This window comes from Hippoglossus hippoglossus, chromosome 16 (genome assembly GCF_009819705.1).
Source record: "Hippoglossus hippoglossus isolate fHipHip1 chromosome 16, fHipHip1.pri, whole genome shotgun sequence".
In the NCBI taxonomy this organism is placed as follows: Eukaryota; Metazoa; Chordata; class Actinopteri; order Pleuronectiformes; family Pleuronectidae; genus Hippoglossus; species Hippoglossus hippoglossus.
The window spans coordinates 21,803,209-21,828,163 of NC_047166.1; the positions used below are offsets into that span (position 1 = coordinate 21,803,209).

Sequence of the window (24,955 nt, forward strand, 5' to 3'; positions counted from 1 at the left end):
CTCTAATACGTACTAAAAGATATATTTCACGAGAAGATGATTTATGAGGTTATTGCACGCTTGGCAATAAGATCTGTGTCAGACAAAAACATCTACATTAACAAGACACAAATATTTACTAACTAATATTTACAAAATAAAGCAAAATACTGATGCAAACATGGAAATTTGGTAAAGATTTAAATCTTGTATGAATAATCATCCATGATGAAGTCAGGCTACTGCATAAAAACACACACTGCATTCAGCTCACGGGTTTATAACAAAATGACAATTATACTGTGTAAAGATTTGTAATTTTGTCGAAATAAGTCTGATCAGCTGGAATTACTCACGCATCACTGACACTGTCTGTGTCTTTGTGTTGCACAGTGTGAAAGTATTGAAAGTGCTGAGGCTGCACGGGATCTTTAAAATCTTTAAAATCTTATTGTATGAATCTTTGTGATTACATCTAGAATATTGAAGATAGACCTGAGTCTTTACAAGACTTCATTCATGTTATTGATGTTTAGCTCAAACATTATATTGGTTATTTGTTTCTAATGTAACTTCGGGTGACATTGGAGAAAATGCAGCTAAATAAAAGAGAGAAGAAAAAGCCATTTCAGAAAAATAATCTCATTGTGTTCTACACAGCAGGAATGTTAAATCCAGTATAGTGAGTCTTGTATTATTTCACTTTTGACTTTTTATGAATAAAATTCATAATGTCTCCATAATATTTCGGTAGCAAAGTTTGAATATAACTTTATCCCCTGTCTCTTAAAGAGCTCTGTCTTTGTTTATCTACAAAACTTCAGGATTTATTCCAGACCGTGGTATTTGGACAGGTGCACATTTTTACTCTTCAGGCTCGGGACATTCAAGTGAAATAAAATCATGGATCTTATAACATTAAGGTGCTAAGTCTCAGCATATATCTGAGTAGGTTCACATCAACATAGAAAGAACTGTGGGGGAGATATAGACCTTTAAACACATAGTAGGCAAAGTTTACAGGTTAGAAAGAAATTGGAGGAATACATATGAAGATCTACATATCTACTATTTTGTGGAAAGTCCTTTGCTGTGAATGGCTACCTGAAGGTTTTGACCCACAGACGTCATCCGCAGGAACTCTGATGCTCTCTTGGGCTTTTATTTTGGCAAACCAACTACCTTTGATATGATTTTTGCTTTTATGGGACTCATATCCTCATACACATTAACATTTGCTTTCATGGTCACGTCTTCACTCGTCATAATGAGAGACGACTTTCTCCTCAAATCTGAGCCCCTGATCATTTGTTCTTGAACCAATTATTAAAAAACAGTGTAACTGTCTGATAAATGTGGTCGCTTGACTGCTCTCTAAAGGAATATGATATTGGCAAACATTTTACCATGTGGAATAGAAGTGGAAAAATCCTCAACAAAACATTTTGGGTAAGAAGGGGTGTCGAGAACTTTGATACAAGAGGAACATCGCAGCTTTCAAGACCCTCCATTGTAACACTTCCCGTTGATATGTACAGGATCTGTCCATGTTGTCGTCTCAGTGTAGAAAAAGTAGAAATGTAGGAGCAGTCATCTCATGGCCGGGCCAATTTGTGAACCCCTGGTGAGTTGTGATAGTTCTGAAGAAGAGAGGTGAGAAGAGAAACGGTTTTAACACACCTGGGGCTGTGTGAGTAAATGTTAGCTAGTCCTCTGTTGATCATTCTGTTTTTCATGGCTATAGCAGTGTTAAAGCAGATAAACCAGATTATATCTATCTACTAATTTCACAAATCTCTGTCTGAAGAACAGTTCGCAAATATGCTAAAGCTGTGGTCGACAACTGGGTCAACAGGTGAAAATTGCCACCAGATCATTTGGATGATTAGATTTTTTATCAGATTGACAAAGACATTCACAGGTGTTGCAGGTGCTGAATTCTCTGTCTGTATGTGGAACATATCTCAATAACCATTCATCCTATCGGCGTCATATTTGGCATGTGTATTGTTAAGACCCAAGAAAGTGCAGAATTAAATTTGGTGCGATTTGAAGACGCTATACATTCAATATTAATAAACTTTAAATAAATAGGTGACCACCGTTCTGTAGCAGCAGTGGCTGTGACATTGTGTTCATGACAATGGCACTGACAATTGATTCTCCCCAGTTTGGGTTTCTACATACTGAGGTGTGCTTCACTGAACTTTAAATAAAGTGGTGAACAGCAGCAACTTCAGGGTTGGACTGGGTCCACAGGTTGGACTGAGTCCTGCACTTGGTCTTCCTTGCTCCTTACTAATTACTGCAAGTCTCTTTTACAGTTTCAGAAAGAAAACTGCAACCAGCATCACCAGCACAGACCAAAAAAAACGAAAGGGAACTTTCATTTAATTTCTTACAACATTAATTTTCACACTATTAATATAAAGACTGCTTGTGTTTGCATGTGGATGTCTGGGAAATGTCCACACACTGGTGATGAGTGGTTTATAGATCACTTACAGAGTATTATTATCCATATGTCTTTATTTGTCATTATAACAACACAATGAACTACAAAGCATCCAGCGTCTCACCCTCATGGCGGTAGATATCCACGGCAGAAACCGGGACACTCTGGTGTAGACGCCAGGTTTCTTTGGCATGGCACAGCCTGTTCCCCAGCTCACCACCCCCAGCAGACGATACCGACTGCTCTTAGACAGACAGTCCTCTGCCACAAAGGGACCGCCACTGTCTCCCTGAAACCACACATGGTGCTAGAAGTTTACACACACACCTTATAAGTGCCTCAGAATTGACAGAAAATGTGTGAATGTAAAATTATATCAAACAAGCAGGGATATATGCATTAGATTGTAGATTTTAGATTAAATAAAGATGACACACACATGAGGACATATCTGAGAATATGGTTCCCTGACTAGAAACCCAAACACATGAACATATACCAGCTCTTTTACATGAACACATGCACACTCTGACCTGGCAGGCGTCAGTGCCTCCTTTCTCATAACCAGCACAGAACATGCTGGAGGTGATCTGATTGTCGTAGTAGTCGGGAGCGTTACAGACAGTGTCACTGATGATGGGGACGCTCACTTCTTGGAGGACGTCTGCTAGATGACCTGCGAGTCAAACATCCCTGGTGAAACCAACAATACTACAGACTATAAACACCAATATATGAATATGATTCTGCTTCTTCAGTCAAGACTTATTCACACTATTTTCATCTTTTATCGATCAAAATATACACTGAAGAGCAAATTGAAGTGTTTCAATACAAATAAAAAAAGTTTGGAGTGTCATAATTTTCAATCAAAGAAATCAATGAATGCAAATACTGTCATCAAATGAATCACTTTCTGCCGTGTAACAGCTGTAGACTCACCGTAGTACCCAACGTTTCCCCAGCCCGTCACGGTTCCCATCTGTCCGTCTATCAGTCTTTGACCGTATGCTGGCAGGCAAATAGGCTGGATGTATTCTACACACAAACACACAAACATATTCTGTGTCTTAAGATACAAGCAAACATGTGTGTATGATAATCCTGAACCATCAAACAGAACAAGTGTCCAGACAGGGAGACAAGAAGTGGTGAAATGTCCTCCAACAGTGAAACCATAGGCAGTAAATAAAGATGGACGACATGACTGCTCCCTAAAGATGAAGCCATAGCGCCTCCATCACCATCTACTGGCTGGCTGCAGTATAGGTTATAAATCCTGCCTCCTCCATTTTAGCAGATAAGATATTGACCAAACTGAAGCGTCAAAGTACACATCAAATGAATTTTTCTCAAAGATGTCTCTGTCATTCAGGTAGTTAATGATGTTTAAATGCTAATCTTTACAGTAAATTTTGTTTTAATTAGTTAATTGATGCTAAAAACAGGGTGAAACATCATGATTGACAACTGACTGACTTGTAATTGGTCGAGCATGTTTATCGATGGGAATTCGCTACAACAGATCCAAACCACCATCACTCCTGCACAGACTCTGGTTCCAGACAATTTGTTAAGAATTTATTTTTTTATAAGCTTTTTTGAAGAACACAATGTGCTTGAACAAGGATTTTTTTTTTTATATATTCAATAATGTGTGGCTTTGCTGAAAGCTATAGAGCATAAAAGTAAACCAGCAATGACTTAAATGTTCACCTTACTGAATCATGTAATTTCTGTAAATAAATGTCTAAGTCAAAGGTGATTTTATGAATAAATTCGGCATGACACAAATAAACTGTCATCCACATAAAAAAAAAGTGAAAATTGAGACAGAGGGAGAATTAAACTAAGAACCACAAGTATGGTTTTTGGCTCTGATCTTAGCAACAACACTGAAAGAGGCACTGTACACTGAGACATTTAACCTTCAAATGTCCTATATTTTATTTATTCTCTCCTCAGTGCACATAATGCTGTGGTTGTAATTATGAACACCAAACACTAGATGTCAGACCTGAGCTACTGAAACATTGCTTGTTAAGTTTCCTTTACAACGTGTAGAAGGACACGACCATCACATGAGGGCACAAACACACTCAGATTACAGTAAGATCGCAGTAGATGACATGAGTTAGTCCTCTTTTCATTAATATGTGGAGAACATGGAAAAGATCTTTTACTAAAGGAGACCGGGGATTCCATGGCAGAAAGGAAGTGCATCAGTGTTATAGTAATAAGAGGAAATGGTTGAAACCTGTTCAGAGCTGATTTAATCATGTTGGATAAAAGAACCTTTGTCCTGGAGGAATCCAGAAACCTAAAACAGGTTCATTACATGAGGACTGTGTGTCTCTGTCTCCCTCCATTCCTTTGTCATTATTCCTCATCTCTAATCATGGTCATCTTTCAATCAAATGTTCAGGTCGAGTGTGTGTGTGTGTGTGTGTGTGTGTGTGTGTGTGTGTGTGTGTGTGTGTGTGTGAGTGCGTGCGTGCGTGCGTGCGTGTGTGTGTGTCCTACCAGTAAAAGTAAGAGGTTGGGTGAGGGCCAGAACGGCGATGTCCCTGCTGTTGTCATCAATGTTAGCATCTACAGAGGGCAGGTAGCTGCTGTGATAAACGATGGTCTTCACCTCCGCCGCGACGCCGTTGACTGGTTTGTTATAGATGGAGCCCAGCAGCACACGCCAGCGATTCACAAAGCGGCGTCTAGCATAGCAGGAGAGACAGGGGAAGAATGTCTCAGGTTTTTACAGCTGTCCACATACAAATACACAGAAATATCACACAAATGGAGCAGACATTCTTTTCAATAGAATATGATTCTACCATCATTTAAGAGTCATGATACGCCACTTATTACTAAATTATTCAATACAGATTTTTCCTGTTAATAAAACTTAATAAAATAATTATCTCTAACATAAGGCAGCTCTTTCACGTACTCGGGGAAGCAATGGGCTGCAGAGACAATCCAGCGGTTTGAGATGATGGATCCTCCACACTGATGAACTCCATCGTACTGTAAGCTGACCTGCCAAGGCCAGTTGCCCTGCCTGGCATCCACACCACCGACTATACGGTCTGCTGCAAAACTACGCCTGCCACAGTCTGCCGAGAGGAGAGGAGAGGAGAGGAGAGGAGAATAAATTGCACACTTTATTGCCTAGGTCAGTGGTCGCCAACCCGTCGATCGCGATCTACCGGTCGATCTCCCAGTCTTCACTGTCGATCCCCCAACTCTCTGGACTCACGCCGCAGACCAGCTGTGTGTCGGCTGTCTGTTTTTCACATGCGCTGTGTGTCTGCTACTGGCGGTGGAGTTGCAGGTTTATCTCCTGCATTTCCTTCAAGAACAAGTCGTATTATGCACGAGACTAGATGTCAGGACTCTACGGTATGAAGATGCGCATCTTTCGGCCCCGTTGGAACAAATGAGTGGATTCAGAAGGTGAAAAGCTGGAGTGCTTTTACTTTGAAACAGGTTCGGGAAGTGATGTAAATACGTTTGTGTCATAGACAGATAAACGTTGTGGTTCACAGCAGAATAAACAGAGAAAATTATCTTATATATGAGTTTTAAAGTTTATCTGATGAATTTATGTCACAAACAAATGGTTGCAACACTTTCTGTATGCCTTTTCAAAAAAAAAGCACTCGAGCGTTTCTGTTGATGGAATCCATTCCCTTGTTTAAAAAGGGGTTATTATTGTGAAATATTTGCAGGAGCGGAAGATGCACGGCTTCATACTGTGTAGTACTGGTATTTATTTGAGTACAAGGGACTTCTTTCATACAAGGCAATAATCATATTTGTGGCCATATTCAAATCAAAGCCTATATGTAAAAACATTGTGCTGCAGTAGCAGCTCCTCTGCAGAACATGTTGTGGAACTGAGAAGCTACATATTTTGCATTGTAAATATGAATTGATATTAATTTGAATATTGTGCATTGAATAGAAAAAGTTGCACAACTGCACTTCTTTGTGTATATTTATTTCTTGTACATTCAGCCTTTAACAGAAATTGCTAAAAATAATAAGTATGACCCTCCTAAGTGGGTTTTTTGGAAGATATCAACAAAATCACGACTCTTTGCTGTCCTGGCTCCTAAATGGTGGAATGAGCTCCCCATTGACATCAGGACAGAAAGTCTATACATCTTCCACCGCAAACTAAAAACACACCTCTTCCGACTATACATTGAATAAAAGTTTAAACTAACAATTTAGTAGCACTTAAATGGCACTTACTTATAGCACTTTGTAGTTTGGCTTTCTTGAAGAAATTGTACTTTCTTGATTCTTGTTGTTCTGGGTTTGTACCCTCATGGTTGAATACACTTATTGTAAGTCGCTTTGGATAAGCGTGTCACCTAAATGAAATGTAATGTAATGGTAGATCTCAGCTTAAGTTTGGAATTAAAAAGTGATCTTGGGCTCGAAAAGGCTGGTGACCACTGGCCTAGGTAAAGTGTATGTGACACATTTAAACATACGCTATATCAGTGGTTCCCAAACTGGGGGTCGGAGCCCACGGAGGGTAGCAAGACACTGAGAGGGGGGTCGTAAGATAGTTTCCAAAATCAAATGTACTTTAAATGCAATTAGAAATAGCCATTAAGCCATCATTGTTACAAAAAAAAATATTTAAATTTAAATTACAAAAAGGTCATCAGCCATTTAGTTTTCTCTGTCTTCGCTTGACCCCTTTAACACATTGGCAACATTTTCAGCTGTTTGCAATCTCAAGTCTGCACCTAGCAGTTGTGTGCAGGGGCATTGCATTTCTCAAGCGTAGCCTGCTCTTGCTCGCTTTTCCAGGATTACCAACCCTAGCTTTAAGTGAGCCAGTGTGTCACAGAACATCTTACCTTGGCACAGCAGAGTGAGAACCTCCCTGCTCTCACAGTCACTGAAACAAAGACACACAGCGTCAGTAACAGCCAGTGTTAGACTGCTGTAAGACAGGTGGTGCATCAGAAAGACAGACAGACAGACAGACAGACAGGTGTTTGTTACCATGGGAACAACGAGTCTTTGATTTTCTTGCCATAGCTGAGCTCTTCCTGTCTGACACAGAAGAACTCTCCAGCATCTCCACTGGCCTCTGGCACCGATGTGACTGAGTAATTCGCCACACTGAAACACACACACACACACACACACACAGACACACACAGACACACAGACACACACACACACACACACACACACACACACACACACACACACACAGACACAGACACACACACACACACACAGACACACAGACACACAGACACACACAGACACACACACACACACACACACACAGAACTATCATTATTAGGACTTTTCATTGACCCCTAAACTGATCCAAATCAAAATTCTGTTAAATTACACTACATTCACACTATATAATGAGAACAATATATCTCACCTGACAAAGCCCACTTCTTCACAGCTGATACCAGCAAGCAGCTCATTGGCTGAGGAGGAACACACCTCATGCCACCTCCTCTGCGTGGAATCGAAGACTCTGAGACGTTGGTCAGCAGAATTGACCTGGACTGCAGGGAATCATATGGGTTTACTTACAAAACAAGTTCAGTAAAAGAAATCACACTCACTCCTGTTTGCCTGTCACATATATTTATTTCATTTTTCTTTTACAACTGTGACTTGTCCCAGTGACATTGGATATTCATCACCTCTGCCAAAGAGGCTATGTTTTGTATCTGTGTTGGTTTGTTTGTTGATTAGCAGGATTACGCACAAAAAAAACTACTGAATGGATTACCACAAAACGTAGTGAAAGACTTTCTTTAACATTTTGACGGCAATTTTTCACATTTTTGTAAATTTCTCAAGACCTTTATCTAAAAAGATCTTCATTTAAAACAAAATCCAACATCTGTAGAGTGCAATTATCTATGAACAGTTTTTTTGTGCAAATCAATTCATGAATCAAGTTAAGTATTTTTAGGGGGATGATCTTTGATCAGTTATGTACGGTAACAAATATTCATTTTAACTATATCACAGAATGAAAGCTACATATTAGAAATCTTTTCTCATCTTTGAAACCATCAGCATGTCCTCTCATACTCACCATCATACAGGCCTGTGTCTTCCTCCATCGTGCAATACATAACTACAGAAGAGTATTAACACAGTGGGCATCAGTGCAATGTACGACGATAACAAAAGACTATTAATTCTCAGATTCATTAGAACATAGAATGTGTGTCTAATGTGTAAGAGCATGTGGTCTAACCTACGGCCCAAACAGCTGCTCCAATGGCTCCCAAGATAATCAGTGTCACAAATGCCCCGATCACCCGGCAGGGGGTGAACACACAGGTCAGAGATATTCCCCTGCTCCCTGCGCACACACACACACACACACACACACACACACACACACACACACACACACACACACACACACACACACACACACACACACACACACACATTAGTGAACATAGAGAGCCTGTACTCAGAGACACACACATGAATGCACACATGCAGCAGCAGCTCCAACGCCTTTAACATCACATACATTTCACAATTTCATAAACACACAAAGCTGAAGAGAAGACTTAAGAGATGAAATATAATAACAGTGACATTAACTGTGTTCTGCTCATATTAATGTATGCATGAATATGTTTGACAAGATACTACAAAGCAAAAGCTCAGACTGCTGCTGTGTGATTGTGGCTCTTTGTTTTGGACTCAACCACCCTACAACAAACATCAGCTCAGTGTCCTGGCACAGACTGAAAAGTACAAGTGACACTGATCAATAGTCTAAAGTCTAAAGCACTTCTCCACCAGGCAAGAACAAACCATGTCTGTGCCATGTCTGTCCTGTGTGCACCTGTGTGTCATAGTCTCACTGTCTTTTTCTGCCTTGTTATCCACTGCTCTGAGCAGAATTTGTCAACTTAACCCACAGCTTAGTGTTGAAACACATTGTTGATTGCAAACCTGATGAAAAAACACAGGCATAAACATTAACAGTGATAGACCTCATATCATGCCTTTGCTAATGGATTACTATAGATTCATTTCCCATCATTACCAAGGAGGTTGTGTTTTGTGTTTGTTTGTCTGTTTGTTTGTTAGTTAGCAGGATTATGCAAACAATACAGAATGAATTACCATGAAACTTGGTGGAAGGATGCAGTACGGTGCAGGAGAGAACCCATAATGTTTTTCATGCAGACATGAATTCATTTTCCTCTGAGACATTTTGATTTGAAACTGTAGGAGAAACACAGATGCTGCAAACAACTTCAACCATGGGTTCATTATATTCAAGTGTCCCAGTAAGCTGTGACAGTGTGATACGAGCAAAAACCCTATAACTCTAACGCGACTAAATGGAATTCAGCCATCATTCATTTAATATTTCAACCTGTGATTTTCCTGCAGTGAAAAAGAAAGATTTAAATCAAGAAAGCCTGCATCCATCATTATTTGTGAGTGTCCTGACTTTGAGTGGATATTCTGTTCACTATGAGACAGTCACGACTGTAACACTAATACCGTCCATCTGTGAGGCGGGAAACAGCTGGAGATACTCTAAGTATACAAGTACTCCTTATCAAATCAGAGAAAACAGTTTACATGCCCAGTTTCCTTCCTGCCTCCAACATTTTCCCTCCTCTCTCACACGGGGGGGAAAATAAGTGAAATTAAAACCTCCATTAAAATGTTTAGATGGAACTTTGACATTTAAAATATAAATATTTATAGGGAACATGTTAAATCTTTTAATCAGACAAGCGAACAAGAACAATCCAGCCCAGTTACTGACTGAAATCAGTTCTTTATGTATGTGTCTTGATCTGTGGAAGTAAACACCTCAAAGACTGACGTGGATCCAGCATTATACAGACCCACTGACCCAGCTTGGTCCCACAGTTGCTGAATTTCTATGTTGTTATCGAGAAACATGATAGCTGTGTAGCCCTGCTTCTCCACTGACCTCAACCTTCTTCTACGCTATTTCCTCAAATCTGCTCCCTCTGCTCTACACCACAATTGTCCCTGCCCACCTCTACCTGTCTCTCGATTGGATTTTTTTTTTTTTATAGCTCCTGTCCTTCTCCTCCATGTCTCCCCACCTCCTTCCGGCCAAGACTCCCCTCTTTGTGCCTCCTGTTTGCTCCTCCTCCACTTCCATACCTGTCCTCTCTCCTTCCCTCCTTTGGTTAGTCTTCCCTTGCAAACTTGCAGTCAGCATGACGATGGCATTATTGTTCATTTGACTGTGATTAACAATGAGGACTCATAGAAATGAAGCAAATTCAGGCATAAAAAGTGAAAAAGGTAAATATTTAGTGGGTTTTTGATCAATGTCTGAAATCCACTGGACATATTATCAGAGGGACACCAGGCTTGTGTTCATTAGATAGTGGTTTCTGAGCTATACCCCAAATTTCCTCCACACGTCTCAGGTCCAGCACCAACCGCCTTCCTGTCCACTCGTCTTTTTTCTCAAACTCTTTTCAACCTCTTTCTTTCCCTCTCTCTTACCCCCACACCGTGCTTGTCCATCTCACAGAACAAGCACTCTATTGTGTCCACTTCTACCTGAGACCTCCTTCTCCTATGTGTGTGTGTGTGTGTGTGTGTGTGTGTGTGTGTGTGTGTGTGTGTGTGTGTGTGTGTGTGTGTGTGTGTGTGTGTGTTATAAGGTATGGTTCATCTGAAACTACTGTGGTATAGAAAGTGTTGGGACCAGCACTGATTGTATTGTGTTGTAAATGTTGCATTATATTCTGAACAGGATATTTAACTTTAACTTGCATTGACTTTATCTGGGTTAGGCAACACAATTCTGTCGACACGATGACAAATTACACATTTCTCTCTCAAGAGTCAAAAAAATACTTTTTATTTGAACATTTATGCCAAATCTTTCAAGGATTCTTTCGAGGTGTTCTCAAGGCTCATTTATGCTAAGCGTTGATAAGAACACTGCCGTCTGTCTGTACCGTCTTCTGAACGCTTATGGATATGGATGAAACAGACTAAACTGAGAAGTATCACAGGAAATCATGGGGGGTGGTGTAGCCAATAACTTGAATGAAAACACAAGGAAGCAATTTCAACACTGGAGAGGAGACTTAAGGCTGCGTCAGGAGTCACCCCCTCGTTCACTAACCTCTACCTCTACAGCAGTCTAGTGAGCTCATCAGCACAAAAAAAAAAACACTTTCGGACACTACTTGTAATTACATCATTGTAGCAGGATTATGATGTACAACAACAACGTTGTACTTTGTATTAATACTTTTAGGTAAAAAGCACATTAAAGCTGTTTGCCGAACTCTGAAGAATGTCCCGACAATGGGGCCTTTCACATATGAAGAACGCAGCAGGAGATTGTCAGATTCGTTCACAACAACGCAGACATCTCCGCAGCATTCAGATAAGCATGCAGGAGGCAGGATGTAACGTATAAATCAATTCTTTTTGTTTACAGCATATAGACACAGGTGTCGGCCCTGATCACCTAAAGCTCTCTTGACATCTTCATCAGAGTCTTTTACATATGGCACCGCTTTATTGTATTTGTACAGATATTTGTATTGATTTAGTGTGTTAGAAACGCCAGGGGGGCAGGTAAGACAAACTGTGCAAAAAGTCCAGGGTCTCGCACGCTGACTTTTGTGTTCTCACATGCAGCCCCTCCAGAGAATGTCAGGAGATTATCCGGAGTTCAGTGCATGTCTGAAAGTAGCTAAACTGAATGTTTGTACCAAATTTGAAGAAATTCACTCAAAGCGTTCTAGACATATGGTGGACGTACCCATAGTGTGTTTGGATCTGTTGTTGCCACTGCAGTTCACAGAGCTGGCACGAGAGGTGCAAATAAATCATTATGTGCTATACGTGACCCATCCAAATGCTGTACATAATATTTATTCTGTTTGGGTTATTTCTATCCTCACCCATGAGTCATATGGGCAGCCACATGCAGCAGAGTGGAAAAGGTTCGGTGAGTCATTTCTTTTTCTGTGGGATGTTGGGAGGGAAACCCTGAGCTTTGCATGCATTGCGCCCGCCTACTGTAGTACCTCAGGGTGGGTAAAAAGAAGCAGCTGTGCACCAGATGAGATACGTGGCCATCCACGCCCTGCCCCAAACCAAAATGCATAGACAACACATGGTGTATTTAAAACAGAAATAAGGAGCCTTTGCTTGCTTTGTTATTTCTCTGTGGAAAACCCTCTGAAGTCCTTTTCTCTGAGTGTTAGTCGTATCTTGTACTTAAGGTCTGCTTACTAAGTTTTTGCAACTGTTTTGATAGTTTGTTCAGTTATCATAGGGGATACATCTTTTGACCAGTAGCTGTTGTTGTTATATGAGTTGGCATAAAGTTAAGCATTAAAGTTAATTCTTAATATGCTCCTGTTTATTATGTCTCCTGTTCCACTCCAGTCTCAACTGCACAGTCAGCATCCACTGTGTTATCATGGACTGACATTTGGACTTTGAGGAAACACATTACAAAACTACTGTTAAACTCAAACGACCCAAACCAGGACGACCTTTAAGCCAGAACCTACCAAATGTTTCTAGGTGTGGTAGGATGGGATGAATCAGAAGCAGACCTCACATACATAAAGATGGAGACACAACATAAGCAATGACTCACACTTGTAGTGGTTGCCATGGTGGAAAAGTCTAAAGTAAACACAATCCCAGTGTGCAGTAAATATTAGCCAAATTATAAAAATAATGTTTAACCTTTGCGCAAGTGTGCATATTTGTTTTGCTGCACTCATTCAAACACGCATGGTGTGTGAGCGTGTCGCAATTAAAGGTAAATACAGCTTGTTTCTGAAACTGATGTCTGACCTAATCTAACATAAACACAGACATATGCAAAACAAGCCCTGACACATGTGCCACTCCTTGACTAGACTGTGTTTCTCCTGTAATTACACACACCAAAGACACACTATGATTCCCTGCATCTGGGTGGACTCGCAGTCAGGCTACAGAAACCGTAAAACATCAAGCTGTTCAGACAGAGAGTAAGTTACGGCACAACAAGGACATAAAATGACCAAGAAGACCTGTCAATGAGAATCGATTATGTTGGAATGATATCAGTTCTCTACTGAAGACTTCACTTAATGGGAGGCTGCTGGCTTCATGGTACCGACACTCAGTTTGGCACTGCAATGTAAGGTGGGTACTCATTGTGTTGTGGAACAGGGTTAAAACGCATGAGGGGGACCTTGCAGTATTTTCTCAGAAATGTTTTAAATCTGTGCTAAAAATAAAAGTGTGTCCCATCAGGAAAGAGTAGTTTCAAAGTGCACAGTGGCACACACGCTTTCTATCAACAGCAACTCATCTTATCTTTCCTTCTATAAAAGCATCATATAATTTGCAGTAAACTCATTAGGAGCCATAAAGCTGCCAAAATGGCAAGCAACAGGAGGACAGATGTGGATTCTCTGTGTTTTCTGTTTTGATGTTTCATTGATGCTGAAGGGAGCGCAGTGTTGGAATGAAGTAGGAGAGTTTCATATTGTTTAGTGGGCAAAGTGAGTTACGTGAGTGTGTTGTACTTGTATGTTTTAATCTGACAATGTTTGATACTTAAAGAGATTATGCAAAAACTCCTGGATAGATTACCATGACATTTTGTGGAAGATGGAGGAAATAATCCATTCAATAAACATCAGGATCAGGGGGCAGATCCAAGATTTCTTTCACTTTCTTTAACATTTCAACATTATCTTTTATATTCTCAGAGAATAATTAATGGGTATTGTTCAGGTTCAGGACTGATATTTATGAGTGTGTGTAATGTGGTGCAGATCAAAATAAAAATCCAAACTAGTGAATTTAAACTGTCGCCCCTTGGTGGAGTTATTCACTCGCTCAGTGTCATTCTAGTTTTTAATGTGAATGATGTGTTGAAATGAAGTTGTATCTGGTGTAGAACACTGACCGCCCTGAAAGACAAATCTCTTAAAATGAAGAGAAAATCAGAGAGATGGCCAACCAACTTTGAACTAATATGTTAATGGTTAACTGTCAAGTGGACTGATGTCTGCTCCCAAAAACAGAGAACGGGCGTGAGCTGTAGCATGACCAGTGTGAGAGAGAGAGAGAGAGAGAGAGAGAGAGAGAGAGAGAGAGAGAGAGAGAGAGAGAGAGAGAACCGTGTTTGTAAAATGTGCACTCACCCATCTTCCCCTCTGTTACAACTTTCTCAACATACATCTGTATACAGTGGACAGGAATGATCCTCCGTCCTTCTTCCGTTCCTTCCTTACTTCCTCCTTCTCTCCTAACTCCTTAGGGCAAGCCCTCAACAATCCCTGAAGCCTGAAATAATGGACAGATATACAGAAAGAAAAATAAGAGAGCATTTGAACACCATTGATAATATGAAGTCACAGGACTACTTTCACCATCTATGAGTATTCTTTTTATAAAACGGATACTCACCCTTCTTCCAAATGATATACCTTATATGTTTAATATATACGATCATAGTAAACCGATAGGTCACATCAATATCAATATTTTGACAGTTGTGTTTCATTATTTTACTCGGACACACACATACGATCTTGTACTTCTATCTTAGTGAGGACAATCATTGACAGGATGCATTCCACAGCCCCTTATCCTAACCTTAACCTAATTGTAACCAAACAATCATGTCTTTACCCTCAAACAGCTCTTTGAAAAGTGAGGATCGGCTAAAATGTCAATCTGTTAAAGGCCTATGCTCCAAATGGTACTCACAAAGATATATGTTTAAGCACAGACACACACAGACACAGACACACACAGACACATAAGACCGACTCGGTCAAGGGCCCACTCCTCCCAAACGCCAGGTCCTCTAACACGTTCTCAATGTGTAACTTGTGTCTTTTTTCTTTTCCTATTATCTGTATCTAAATCACATGTACACATCTAGTCACATATAACTACATATAAAAGTGATCTGAATGTTTTGTTAACCATCAGCACAGGTTAAAAACAGTTACAGAACTCAGTGTCCTGCAGACATGAAGTCACATGAGACATGGAAACTTTCTTTTAAAGGGAATTCAGATGCATCTTTATCTTATAGCTGGGGATTTTTGCACCATTAGTTTCTCCTAACCTGTTGTGAATGAATTGAGTGATTAGAAACGATAATATTTAAGAAATAATGAATCCTAATCTGTGCTTTGCTATTTGTATCACATTAGTAGCCCGTATGCTCCATCAGGTTAATGTAGACGAACTAAACAGGTTCAACAGAGCAAAGCACACTAAACTATGACCTTTACAGAACTAGATTAACTGTAGATCTAATCTAGATTAACAGCAGCACAGTTTAAAACCTGTTTATAATCATATCAATAAACTAATGTTAGAGTTGTAATAAATCACAGACTGCTGAAATATACTCTTTACTTGCAGAAAAGGACTCACCTCTCGTTTCTTCTCAGCAGGTGGAGCCCTCAGTTTGTATTTATTTCTTCATAAAAAAAAAAACCATAAAACTTATTCCCAAAGATGTAAAAGACGCCACCACAGGTAAATCCCAGTTTCCAGTGAATCCTTATCGTCTCTTTTCACAGGTTCCTGACCGCAGAGAAAGACAAAAGAGTGAGAGGAAGAGTTTTCAGCGACAGTTTGGACTCTTTCCTTCAACCAAAGCCACCTGCGCCCGCTTCTAGTAGAAAACACAGAAACATCTGGAACAACTGGAGCAGGTGAAGCACAAGTTAGTCCGACTTTATCAGAGGTTTGTCGCTTGGATCGTGTGTGTGTGTGTGTGTGTGTGTGTGCGCGCGCGTGTGTGTGGGTCGTCCTGTGAGCGGTCAGCTGCGCAGACTGGAGGGGCACCAGTGACGTCACGTTACGCTTCTGTCTGGACAAGAGCGCGCACGAGAGCTCTGCACAGGTGAACGCACGAGCATGGATCACAAGAGTGACACACATCAACAGCAGCTGCTTTGCTGTGGATGCCCTCATATGACTACACTACACACACATGCACGTCTCTCTATGGTTGTTAGGACACTCATTGACATAATGCATTCCCCAGCCCCTTACCCTAACCTTGACCTAAACCTAATTCTAACCCTAACCTTGACCTAAACCTAAACCTAATTCTAACCCTAACCTTGACCTTGACCATAAAACCAAGTCTTAATGGGATAGTTCACCCTAAAATGAAAAGTCACGCATTATCAACTGCAATGCTGATGGAGTAGTGTTTAAGTCCACAAAACACTTTTGGTTTTTCAGGGGTAAACTTTGTTGCAGCCAAATCCAATACAATTGAAGTAACTGGTGATCACTTCTTTAACTGTACAAAAAAACATGCACGCACACACACACATACGTTTGTACTTCTATCTTAGTGAGGACACTCATTGGTAAAATGCATTCCCCTTACATTAACCTTAACCATCCAAACTAAATGCCTAACCCTAACACTAAACCCAATTCTAACCCTAACCCTAAAACCAAGTTTAACCATGAAACAGTCCTTTGAAGAAGTTAGGACCAGCCAAAATGTCCTCCCTTTCCAAAAATGACCTTACTATGTAGGGTCTACACTCACAAAGGTATAATATAAGTACAGGAACACACATGTGCACACACGCACACATATGCGTACTACGAACCCTTTGCTGATATCAAAGTTCAATCATTACTCTAGTTCCTTTTCAGCAGTGAAAATAAAAAAGGAAGTTGAAGTCTGACTTAAGTGTTTGTTCTGAGAAAAGAGAAACACACACATCGCTGACTGCTGAGGAGACGCTCTGCAAAACAACAGAAAGAGCAGAAGATGGGTGGAGAAGTGACACAACGCTGCTGGCTGCTCCTCACACTATCTCTGAAAGGTAAGATTGTGTTATGTAGAAGTACCAGCAACATCCATGATAGCTCCTACCTCAAGCATTGTAAAGATCAGCTGATTTATTCATTTTTATTTTGCAAGAAACTGTCCTGTCATCCAGGCTTTTAAGCAGAAATAAGAGAGGTGATCATATCACCCCTGTTTTAGCCTCTTTTACTGATGACTCTTAAGGCTCTCCATGGTCTCCGCCAGGCTATATCCTATCTTACCTTTTACTTTGAGATCCTCGGGCAGGGGGCTTTTTTTCAGTTCCAGTGGGCCCGGCTGAGGGGACAGGGCTTTTGCAGTCAGGGCCCTGAGGCTCTGGAACAACCTGCCTGAGGACATCTGGGGCCTCATTTATAAAGCAGTGCGTAGGATTTATACTAGAAAAGTGTACGTGCGCACAAAAGCTGAAAATGGTGTTCTTAAAAAAAAAAATTGGATTTATAAAACCGTGTTTAGTGGTATCTGAACTTAATTTGCAGTAAGTTGTTTTATATCTTTTTCAAATGAAGGTTCTTATGGAATAGTTTTGTCACGCGAGCACAAATAACGCTGTTGGTTTTAATGGTAATGATGAAGTGGATCAATAATCTGCTTCTGTTCACCACCTCACGTCAGCATCGTCATTTTCCTGTCTCCAAAATGTTTGTATGTATGGGTCAGAGTTTGCGTGGAAGTGCGTACATTCGCACATTGTTTTTATAAATCCCAACGTTTGCGTGAGAAGTGGCGTACACAAACTTCAGGACCTGTTTTGTGCTTAAGCAAGGATTATAAATGAGACCCCTGGTCAGTTCAGGATCATGTCTCGGTCCCATGCTTTTATCAGAAAGCCTTCCATGAGTTTTAATTTCTCTATTTCTGTTTTCATATATCATACCGTGTTGGTTTTTATACATCAAATACCTGTTCCATTTCAAAAGTGACAATTTAATGACTAGTCTATTTCATTTTGCTGCCACTGTAAAGCACTTTGTAATGTGCATTTTGAAAAGTTTTCTATTGTTGTATATTTTTTTCATTATTATTATTATTATTTGTAGTAGTAGTACTAGTAGAAGTTGTATAAGGAGACTTGTTCTTATTTATGTGATACCCAGTGGAAGAATAAAAAATGATAATGTCCATAAGAGGCTGTAGCATTTGTAAAATACAGTAGATAAAAAATAAACTGTAACAATAACTCTAAAGTAGCTACATTCAGTTATTTTGATAATTGTTCCACTCTATCTCAATATAGTGTTATTTTAATACTGAAATTGCTGAAGGGAACTGATACATTAACATCAGCATATTTTTTATATTGTGGTTATGATCATTTATTTAAAGATGTTTTTACATCACAGCACTAATTTCCAGGAATATAAATGGTTATAATGTGGTATCTCACATCTTATGCCCCTCAGGTGTTCTAGCTGGTGATTGGTCAGTTCATCTCCCCTCTGGTCCCATCTGTGCTGTGACTGGTTCTTCACTGGTTCTTCCTTGTTCCTATGACTACCCCCAAAGTTCAAATGAAACCAGGGCAGAGGAACAGCTCTCTACTCAGGTGATTGAATAAAGGAGGCATTGTTAGCTCCTGCAGGCCGTGTGTCGACCATGGTGTCCTCTCTGTAAGGGCTAAAACCTGTAAGGCAATGAATGGATATGTGCAGTCACAGGTAGTTGATGAAGGGTAACAGAAATTACTTATTACTGAAGGTTGCACTTTTGAAGAGAGGTTTGAAGACCTACAGTCAAATATAAAATAAACACAGAATTTATCATTTGGCAGCAACTATCTTTATTGTTCTCTAATAGGGTGGAGGAGATAGAGTTTTGTCCGAGATGTGGTGTCTGGAAGACAGCCGCTGTATCACCCCGAGGTATTGGAACAGAAGACACAGTCAACTGCAACTCATTTTCGAAAAGTACCTAAGTATCCGGTGTGTGTGTGTGTGTGTGTGTGTGTATGTGTGTGTGTCAGGTATGTGTTCCACAGTGCTGGTATTTTCCCAGATCCATCCTACCAGAACAGGGTGCAGTACCTGGGACTAGCAGGAACAAAGAACTGTTCTCTGAGCATCTCTGATCTGAGACCATCAGACAGTGGAAGCTACGTGTTCTACCTCATCACCAGTCACCCAACACAGAAGATGCCAGCGCAGGGAGGCGTACAGCTGCTGGTGGCAGGTGGGAATAATTCACCATCATTTCAAAAGGCCGATACAAAACATGCCTTCAATGTAATGTTATTCATTCCCTAAAATGATGAACAGCAGAAAAGTGATGTTATCTGTGGTTATGAACCGAAAGTCTCAACATGTACATATTTTAACACTGGTAGCCAGTGAAATAAAACTAAAGTAAAACAGAGTGGCACTGAAAAAAGTCAAGTCTTTAAAGGGCTTATAGGTCAGTGTTTGGCCTGAATTCGTTTGCATTAGTTTGTGTATTTAAGGCCTCTGCCAGGCAAACACGCTAACTTCTTTTAAATCTCTTCACTTTAATTGTATTACTTGCCTTATCTGTTTTATTGAAAAACACTGTGTAATTTTTTGTGTTTTGTGTTAGTTTTATTATATTTTATTTATTTCATCTTTTATTTTACTGATCTGAGTGGTAATGATAAGTGTTAGGATCTTCCATCTTTCCATAGATCAATCAATCAATCAAATTTTATTTGTATAGCCCATATTCACAAATCACAATTTGTCTCATAGGGCTTTAACATGGTGTGACATCCTCTGCCCTTAACCCTCAACAAGAGTAAGGAAAAACTACTAAAAAACCCTTTTAACAGGGTAAAAAGAACGTAGAAACCTCAGAGAGAGCCTCATGTGAGGGATCCCTCTCCCAGGACGGACAGAAGTGCAATAGATGTCAAGTGTAAAGGAGAACATCACCAAGATAAAGGTTTTAGCAGCATTGATAAGGGTAAACATTTTTGAAGCATAACTGAAGGTCAGTGAATTGGTGGATTAATGTCATTAATGGTCAAGTGTCTGAGGAGAAATACTATGTATCGAGCAGTCCTGCTGCAATCATAGTCTATGGTCAGCAGCCAGCAAGATCATGATCCACCATCAAGATCGGTGATGATAGGAACCTTTTGAAGCTGACAGGCTATTTGTTACATTAAAACAAAGCAGGGAGCTTGTATCAGCAGCGCTTCTGTTTGTTTCTAACCATTTGGAAGTCTTACAGAATTATGTTGAAATTTACCACCAACATGTGGGCTACATGTTGGTGCTATACACCACTTCCACTCTGCAACCTTAAGTCTGACAGTATGTGCTATTTATGAGAAGTAGAACTGAAACTGTCTGCACATAAAAAGGCAACTATGTGAGCTCAGCCTGGCCATTGTCTTCTTTCCAATCAAATTTCACATTGGTCTTTCTGGACAAACTGCTTTCACAACCAAACATGTGTGGACAAACTCTGACTTGTCTTTGCTGAACATTAAACAAACGGGGATGTAGCACAGGTTAAAGTATAAGAGCCTGTTGAGAGCCAGTCTCACTTTGTGTGTGGGGGGCAGTGTCGTCAGTGTTTTGGAAGTGGAGCTGTTGTTACACCACTAAGACGTCCTTAAGCAATTATTGAGAAACATCTGTGTGAAGTCAAACACTTGTTATTGCCTTGTTGCTTTGTGTTTCCATGTTGTGTAATCTTTTGTTAAACACAAAATCCCATACAATTTATTATTATGAACCTGTCCTGTACAAAAGAAGAAATATTCTGAAATACAGTAGAATAGAAATTAGTTAAAGAAAAGCCAGATATATGTTTTCATCATTTGTTTTCAAATCAGACCATGTACTTATCATTGCACATTTTATAACTCATGACAAAATGATTAAAACCAACACTCAGATTTATGAACCAGACTGAGGTCATGTTCTCAAGGTATTTTGATCTGGGAATATAGAGAGCCAAAGTGTATTTTCTTTACATTTTCAAAACTAAACCTTGCACCCAGTGGCTTTTTAAAAATAATATAGTAATTAATACTTAAAGCTTTAGACCTTAACTTTGTTGTAAGCCAAAATTGTGAAAAAACAACTTTTTACATAAAGAAACTCTTTTCTAACATACAACTAACACATTTTTGAAATTGTTTGAAATTTATAAATAAAAATGTTTAAAGTTATAATAGAATTGTCCCATACAGTTGATGCCTGCTGAAAAATACAGTTACTGACTGTTATATCCAATGATGAATTTCGTCTGCATGAACACATATAAAGTCAATGATCTGATCTCATATCTTTGCTCCAGATTCCTCCAGTGCAGTGTCAACATCAGTGAGTCCGTCTGGTGGCATCACTGAGGGCGTCGATTTACGTCTGGCCTGCTGCAGCCCTTCAGCCAATCAACAGGCCCGTTTCAGATGGTTCAAGAGCACAAGCGCCACCCCGAGATACAATGGACAGGTGTGGAACATCAGCGCCGTTGCTCCTGATGACTCTGGCAGCTACTACTGTCAGATGCAGACTGGAGAGGGAGAACAGAACTCAACGATGCTCGACATTGATGTAGAGTGTAAGTCAAATGTAATTATGGGAAATATGTACAGTTAACATTTTGTTTTTCTATCCTCTGTTCAAATCCACAGTTTTCATGACTGTGAAATGTTGAAAATAAAAACTACATGTGTCAACTAAAGATCTCCCCTTCAGCAAACTCATCCACTCGTTTTTTAATTCATTCAGCAGCAATTTATCTAATTATTTGTTCAGTCATACATGTAATTGTAAAAATCATCATAGAAAGATAGCCAGACTGACAAATGAATTGGGTTTGTGATTTATTTGTGTATTTGTGTTTCACTTTTAAAATAGGCAAAATACTCTGGACAGGTATTCAATCACAAGAATTTCTATTAATTAATTTTAGTTGGATACAGAAACGTCCTCATACATATCATTCTAAACTAACAATGTAATGACAGAGTCTAACAATGTAATGACAGAGTCTAACAAGGCTTATACCTGACCTATGACCTCCCCATCTGTCCAGACTCACCTCGAAATACACATGTCTCCATCTTTCCACCTGGAGAGCTACAGAGGAGCCTCCCTGTGACTCTGACCTGCAGCAGTGACGCCAACCCACCTGTCCACACCTTCTCCTGGTACCAGGGTGCAGCGTGTCTCCCTGCAGCAGAAAACAGTTTCCATCAAGCAAGACAGTCCCCGGCTACATCCGCAGGCTCCACACTCAGCAGCACGACCATCAGCACTGAGGAATATGGGCAGCACTGCTGTGTAGCACGCAACAGACATGGATCACAAACTTATTCTGTAACACTCACTGGTATTAGAGGTAGGTGGATGAAGAGCCTCTAGCTGTGTCTCTATTCAGGGGATGCATTCTTCCGATATGCGTTGTCTACCTGGCCCATGAAGACCGCCTCCTTCATGGGCCGTGTAGACCACGAAGGCCCAGATGAGACGGTCTGGTCTACAGAGGATTTACTGAGAGTAGATCAGCCACTTTGACTGACAGTTGCTGTCTTTATTGTTCTGTCCTCTGCAGCAGCGACCCCACCTAAGACCACAGGAAGAAGAGTGCTGCTCGTTGGCGTGTGCATCGGTGTCTTATTGGTTATTATAGCCATAATTGCTTTTCTTATGAGAAGGTGAGTTTTTTAGTTCTCTTTCAAGCAGTCAGTATCATCATGGGTTATTTATTTATCCTCAGATGTACAGTACATTGTTTAGTGGACAATATAAGTAATATAATACCTAATAACACTTATGTATAGAAAGTGTGTGGTTAAAATCATCCAGTATGTGACACACAAGCAAATTTACCAAAAATCTTCAGTGCCTGGGTTTGGTTTACATGAATACATTTTTTGTTATGTTTCAACCAAATTAAACCACAGTTCTGATGAAAAAATTATTTCAATGATGTAACTCTCTGTGTTTTGTTGATTGATTTGTCCTCTCAGGAGAAAGAGGTCATCCCACCACCAGTCGTACGTCCTCACAGCGACAACTGCTACAGAAGCTTAAAGACTCAGCGGGCATCAAAAACATAAGACATCCCTTTATGATGACATTCAGGAAATTCAAGATAGGTCCATTTTGTTCCTCAACACCGTCAAAAGGTGCATTTACCTTCACACCTCATGTTGCCAGTGAAGCCCTATGACACAAGCAGACTCATTAAAGGGGGCCGCTCTGGATCAGGAGGTAGAAAGGGTTGTCCGCAGAGAGGATTCGATCCCCGGCTCCTCCTTCTTTTTTTTTGGACAACTCTATTTATTGATGGCTATCAAGTCATGAAGAAGATTTTCACAAATAAGATTTTAAAAAAGTGTTTCAGAGACAAATTACCAATCCTACCTGTAATTCTTGAATTTCAATGCACTGAGGTGAACTTGGCCTGAGAGAGGTGCGACTAAATCAAAGGAAAAGGTGTTGGAATATATTTTTTATTTCTTCGTTTTTTTTGTTGGAGCTAAATGCTTCTGTCAATAATTAACCAAGGAATCTTCAAGAGAAAGAATATGTCTTTATTTGTGATAACTGTGACTGAAAATCTTGTGTTGCCTCCACTGCATATTTCTATGTTGATGTTACTTATATTATTAAAGTCTCATGTGTGAGTTTGGATACAGCCTCCGTGGTTCATTACATTTGCAGACTAGAGATAACGTGGACCTGAATGAACTGATCCTTTACTGGATTTTAACAACGTCGCACAAAGTCCTGTAAAAGCAGTGTCCAGAAAGAAAAAATCCTGCAGCAGCTTTTATAAGAAGCAGATGATGGGAAATGCAGTCACATTGATCCAATTAAAAGCTGTCAGCAGTTCATACTGTGTCACATTTCTGTGGTTTTCAGTAAACTCTTCACTGTGATAAGGCAGCAACAGACACTGACCAGAGCCTGTGGAGAAGTGAAGGAGGCTGAGAACCAGGAGGACAGTGACTCTGACGTCCATTTACAACATGTCAGCTACTCTCATTAGTTTGCTGAAGTCAAAGTGAGAATCGAGTGATGCGTACAGCTTCTATTTTTAAAAGCTCAGCCAGTAAACAAGGAAGTTCAAGTTCACCAATATTTAAAGAGACAGTTTTACATCAGTTTCATGGGCCTTTTTTTAGTTTCATTTACTTTACACGGTTTGTTTTACGAGAATAGTTCATCAGTGCTGCACATTTCGCTGCAGTTTCACTAATTCTACATACATAAATAATTATACCTAATAATACATAACTTAGCTTCTAATTTTAAAACTCATAATCCATAGCATTAGTGTGAAGAGTGATACCAACTTTAACGAAAAATGTTTTACATATTATTGTCACTTAACCAATTAAAGAACGGAAAACCAAATAGTTTATTGCATAGTACAACATTTTAAAAGAATATATTCTGTAAATAAAAAAATAAATCATGGTATGATGATGAAAAGTCATGACAATGTGCCAAACAGGAGCATCATTAGATATTAAAACTATATTACAGTAGCCAGAATTGCTGTGTTTGTTGTGTTTATGTTTTTGAGTTGGGAAAATAAATTACAATAATTGAATATAGCAATCATTGATGACTTAAATAACAAAAAATCTTCTATGTTTATTCATTTATTTATATTGGTCAGTTAACAACGTAAACATTTTACCTGAGCCAGCC

The 24,955-nt window shown here is 39.8% G+C and overlaps 2 protein-coding genes across 5 annotated transcripts; one reads left to right on the top strand and one right to left on the bottom strand.

Moving 5' to 3' along the window:
• Window positions 1–483: 483 nt before the first annotated feature.
• On the bottom strand, window positions 484–16,246 carry hpn (hepsin). Of its 2 annotated transcripts, XM_034612388.1 has the most exons (13): window positions 15,896–16,246; window positions 14,647–14,788; window positions 8,697–8,804; window positions 8,532–8,573; window positions 7,860–7,989; window positions 7,460–7,579; window positions 7,312–7,352; window positions 5,382–5,547; window positions 4,958–5,145; window positions 3,377–3,472; window positions 2,968–3,110; window positions 2,559–2,723; window positions 484–1,619 (listed from the first exon to the last, which is right to left on the bottom strand). In XM_034612388.1, exons 2-13 carry the CDS (start codon window positions 14,681–14,683, stop codon window positions 1,575–1,577), a joined length of 1,281 nt encoding a protein of 426 aa, XP_034468279.1. In that variant the 5' UTR covers window positions 14,684–14,788; window positions 15,896–16,246; the 3' UTR covers window positions 484–1,574. The 2 variants fall into 2 exon arrangements, with proteins under 2 accessions (XP_034468279.1, XP_034468280.1); XM_034612389.1 differs by lacking the exons at window positions 484–1,619; window positions 2,559–2,723 and adding an exon at window positions 2,791–2,815 and having other exon boundaries at window positions 2,858–3,110; window positions 15,896–16,038.
• Window positions 16,181–23,929, top strand: LOC117777539 (sialoadhesin-like). 3 transcript variants are annotated; one of them, XM_034612397.1, is made up of 9 exons: window positions 16,181–16,370; window positions 17,198–17,319; window positions 18,728–18,870; window positions 19,122–19,186; window positions 19,288–19,493; window positions 21,585–21,848; window positions 22,326–22,631; window positions 22,845–22,947; window positions 23,263–23,929. In XM_034612397.1, the coding sequence occupies exons 2-9, from the start codon at window positions 17,265–17,267 to the stop codon at window positions 23,324–23,326; spliced, it is 1,206 nt and encodes a 401-aa protein (XP_034468288.1). In that variant the 5' UTR covers window positions 16,181–16,370; window positions 17,198–17,264; the 3' UTR covers window positions 23,327–23,929. The 3 variants fall into 3 exon arrangements, with proteins under 3 accessions (XP_034468288.1, XP_034468290.1, XP_034468289.1); XM_034612399.1 differs by having other exon boundaries at window positions 23,266–23,929; XM_034612398.1 differs by having other exon boundaries at window positions 16,220–16,370; window positions 17,203–17,319.
• The last annotated feature ends 1,026 nt before the right edge of the window (window positions 23,930–24,955 follow it).

Coding starts and splice junctions, on each gene's coding strand:
- LOC117777539 (XM_034612397.1), top strand. CDS start 17,265: ATGGGTGGAGAAGTGACACAACGCTGCTGGCTGCTCCTCACACTATCT. Junction 18,871..19,121: donor AGGAACAGCTCTCTACTCAG/GTGATTGAATAA, acceptor GTTCTCTAATAG/GGTGGAGGAGATAGAGTTTT. Junction 22,632..22,844: donor AACACTCACTGGTATTAGAG/GTAGGTGGATGA, acceptor TGTCCTCTGCAG/CAGCGACCCCACCTAAGACC.
- hpn (XM_034612388.1), bottom strand. CDS start 14,683: ATGTATGTTGAGAAAGTTGTAACAGAGGGGAAGATGG. Junction 8,574..8,696: donor AGCAGCTGTTTGGGCCGTAG/GTTAGACCACAT, acceptor ACTCTTCTGTAG/TTATGTATTGCACGATGGAG. Junction 7,353..7,459: donor AAAGACTCGTTGTTCCCATG/GTAACAAACACC, acceptor TCTTTGTTTCAG/TGACTGTGAGAGCAGGGAGG.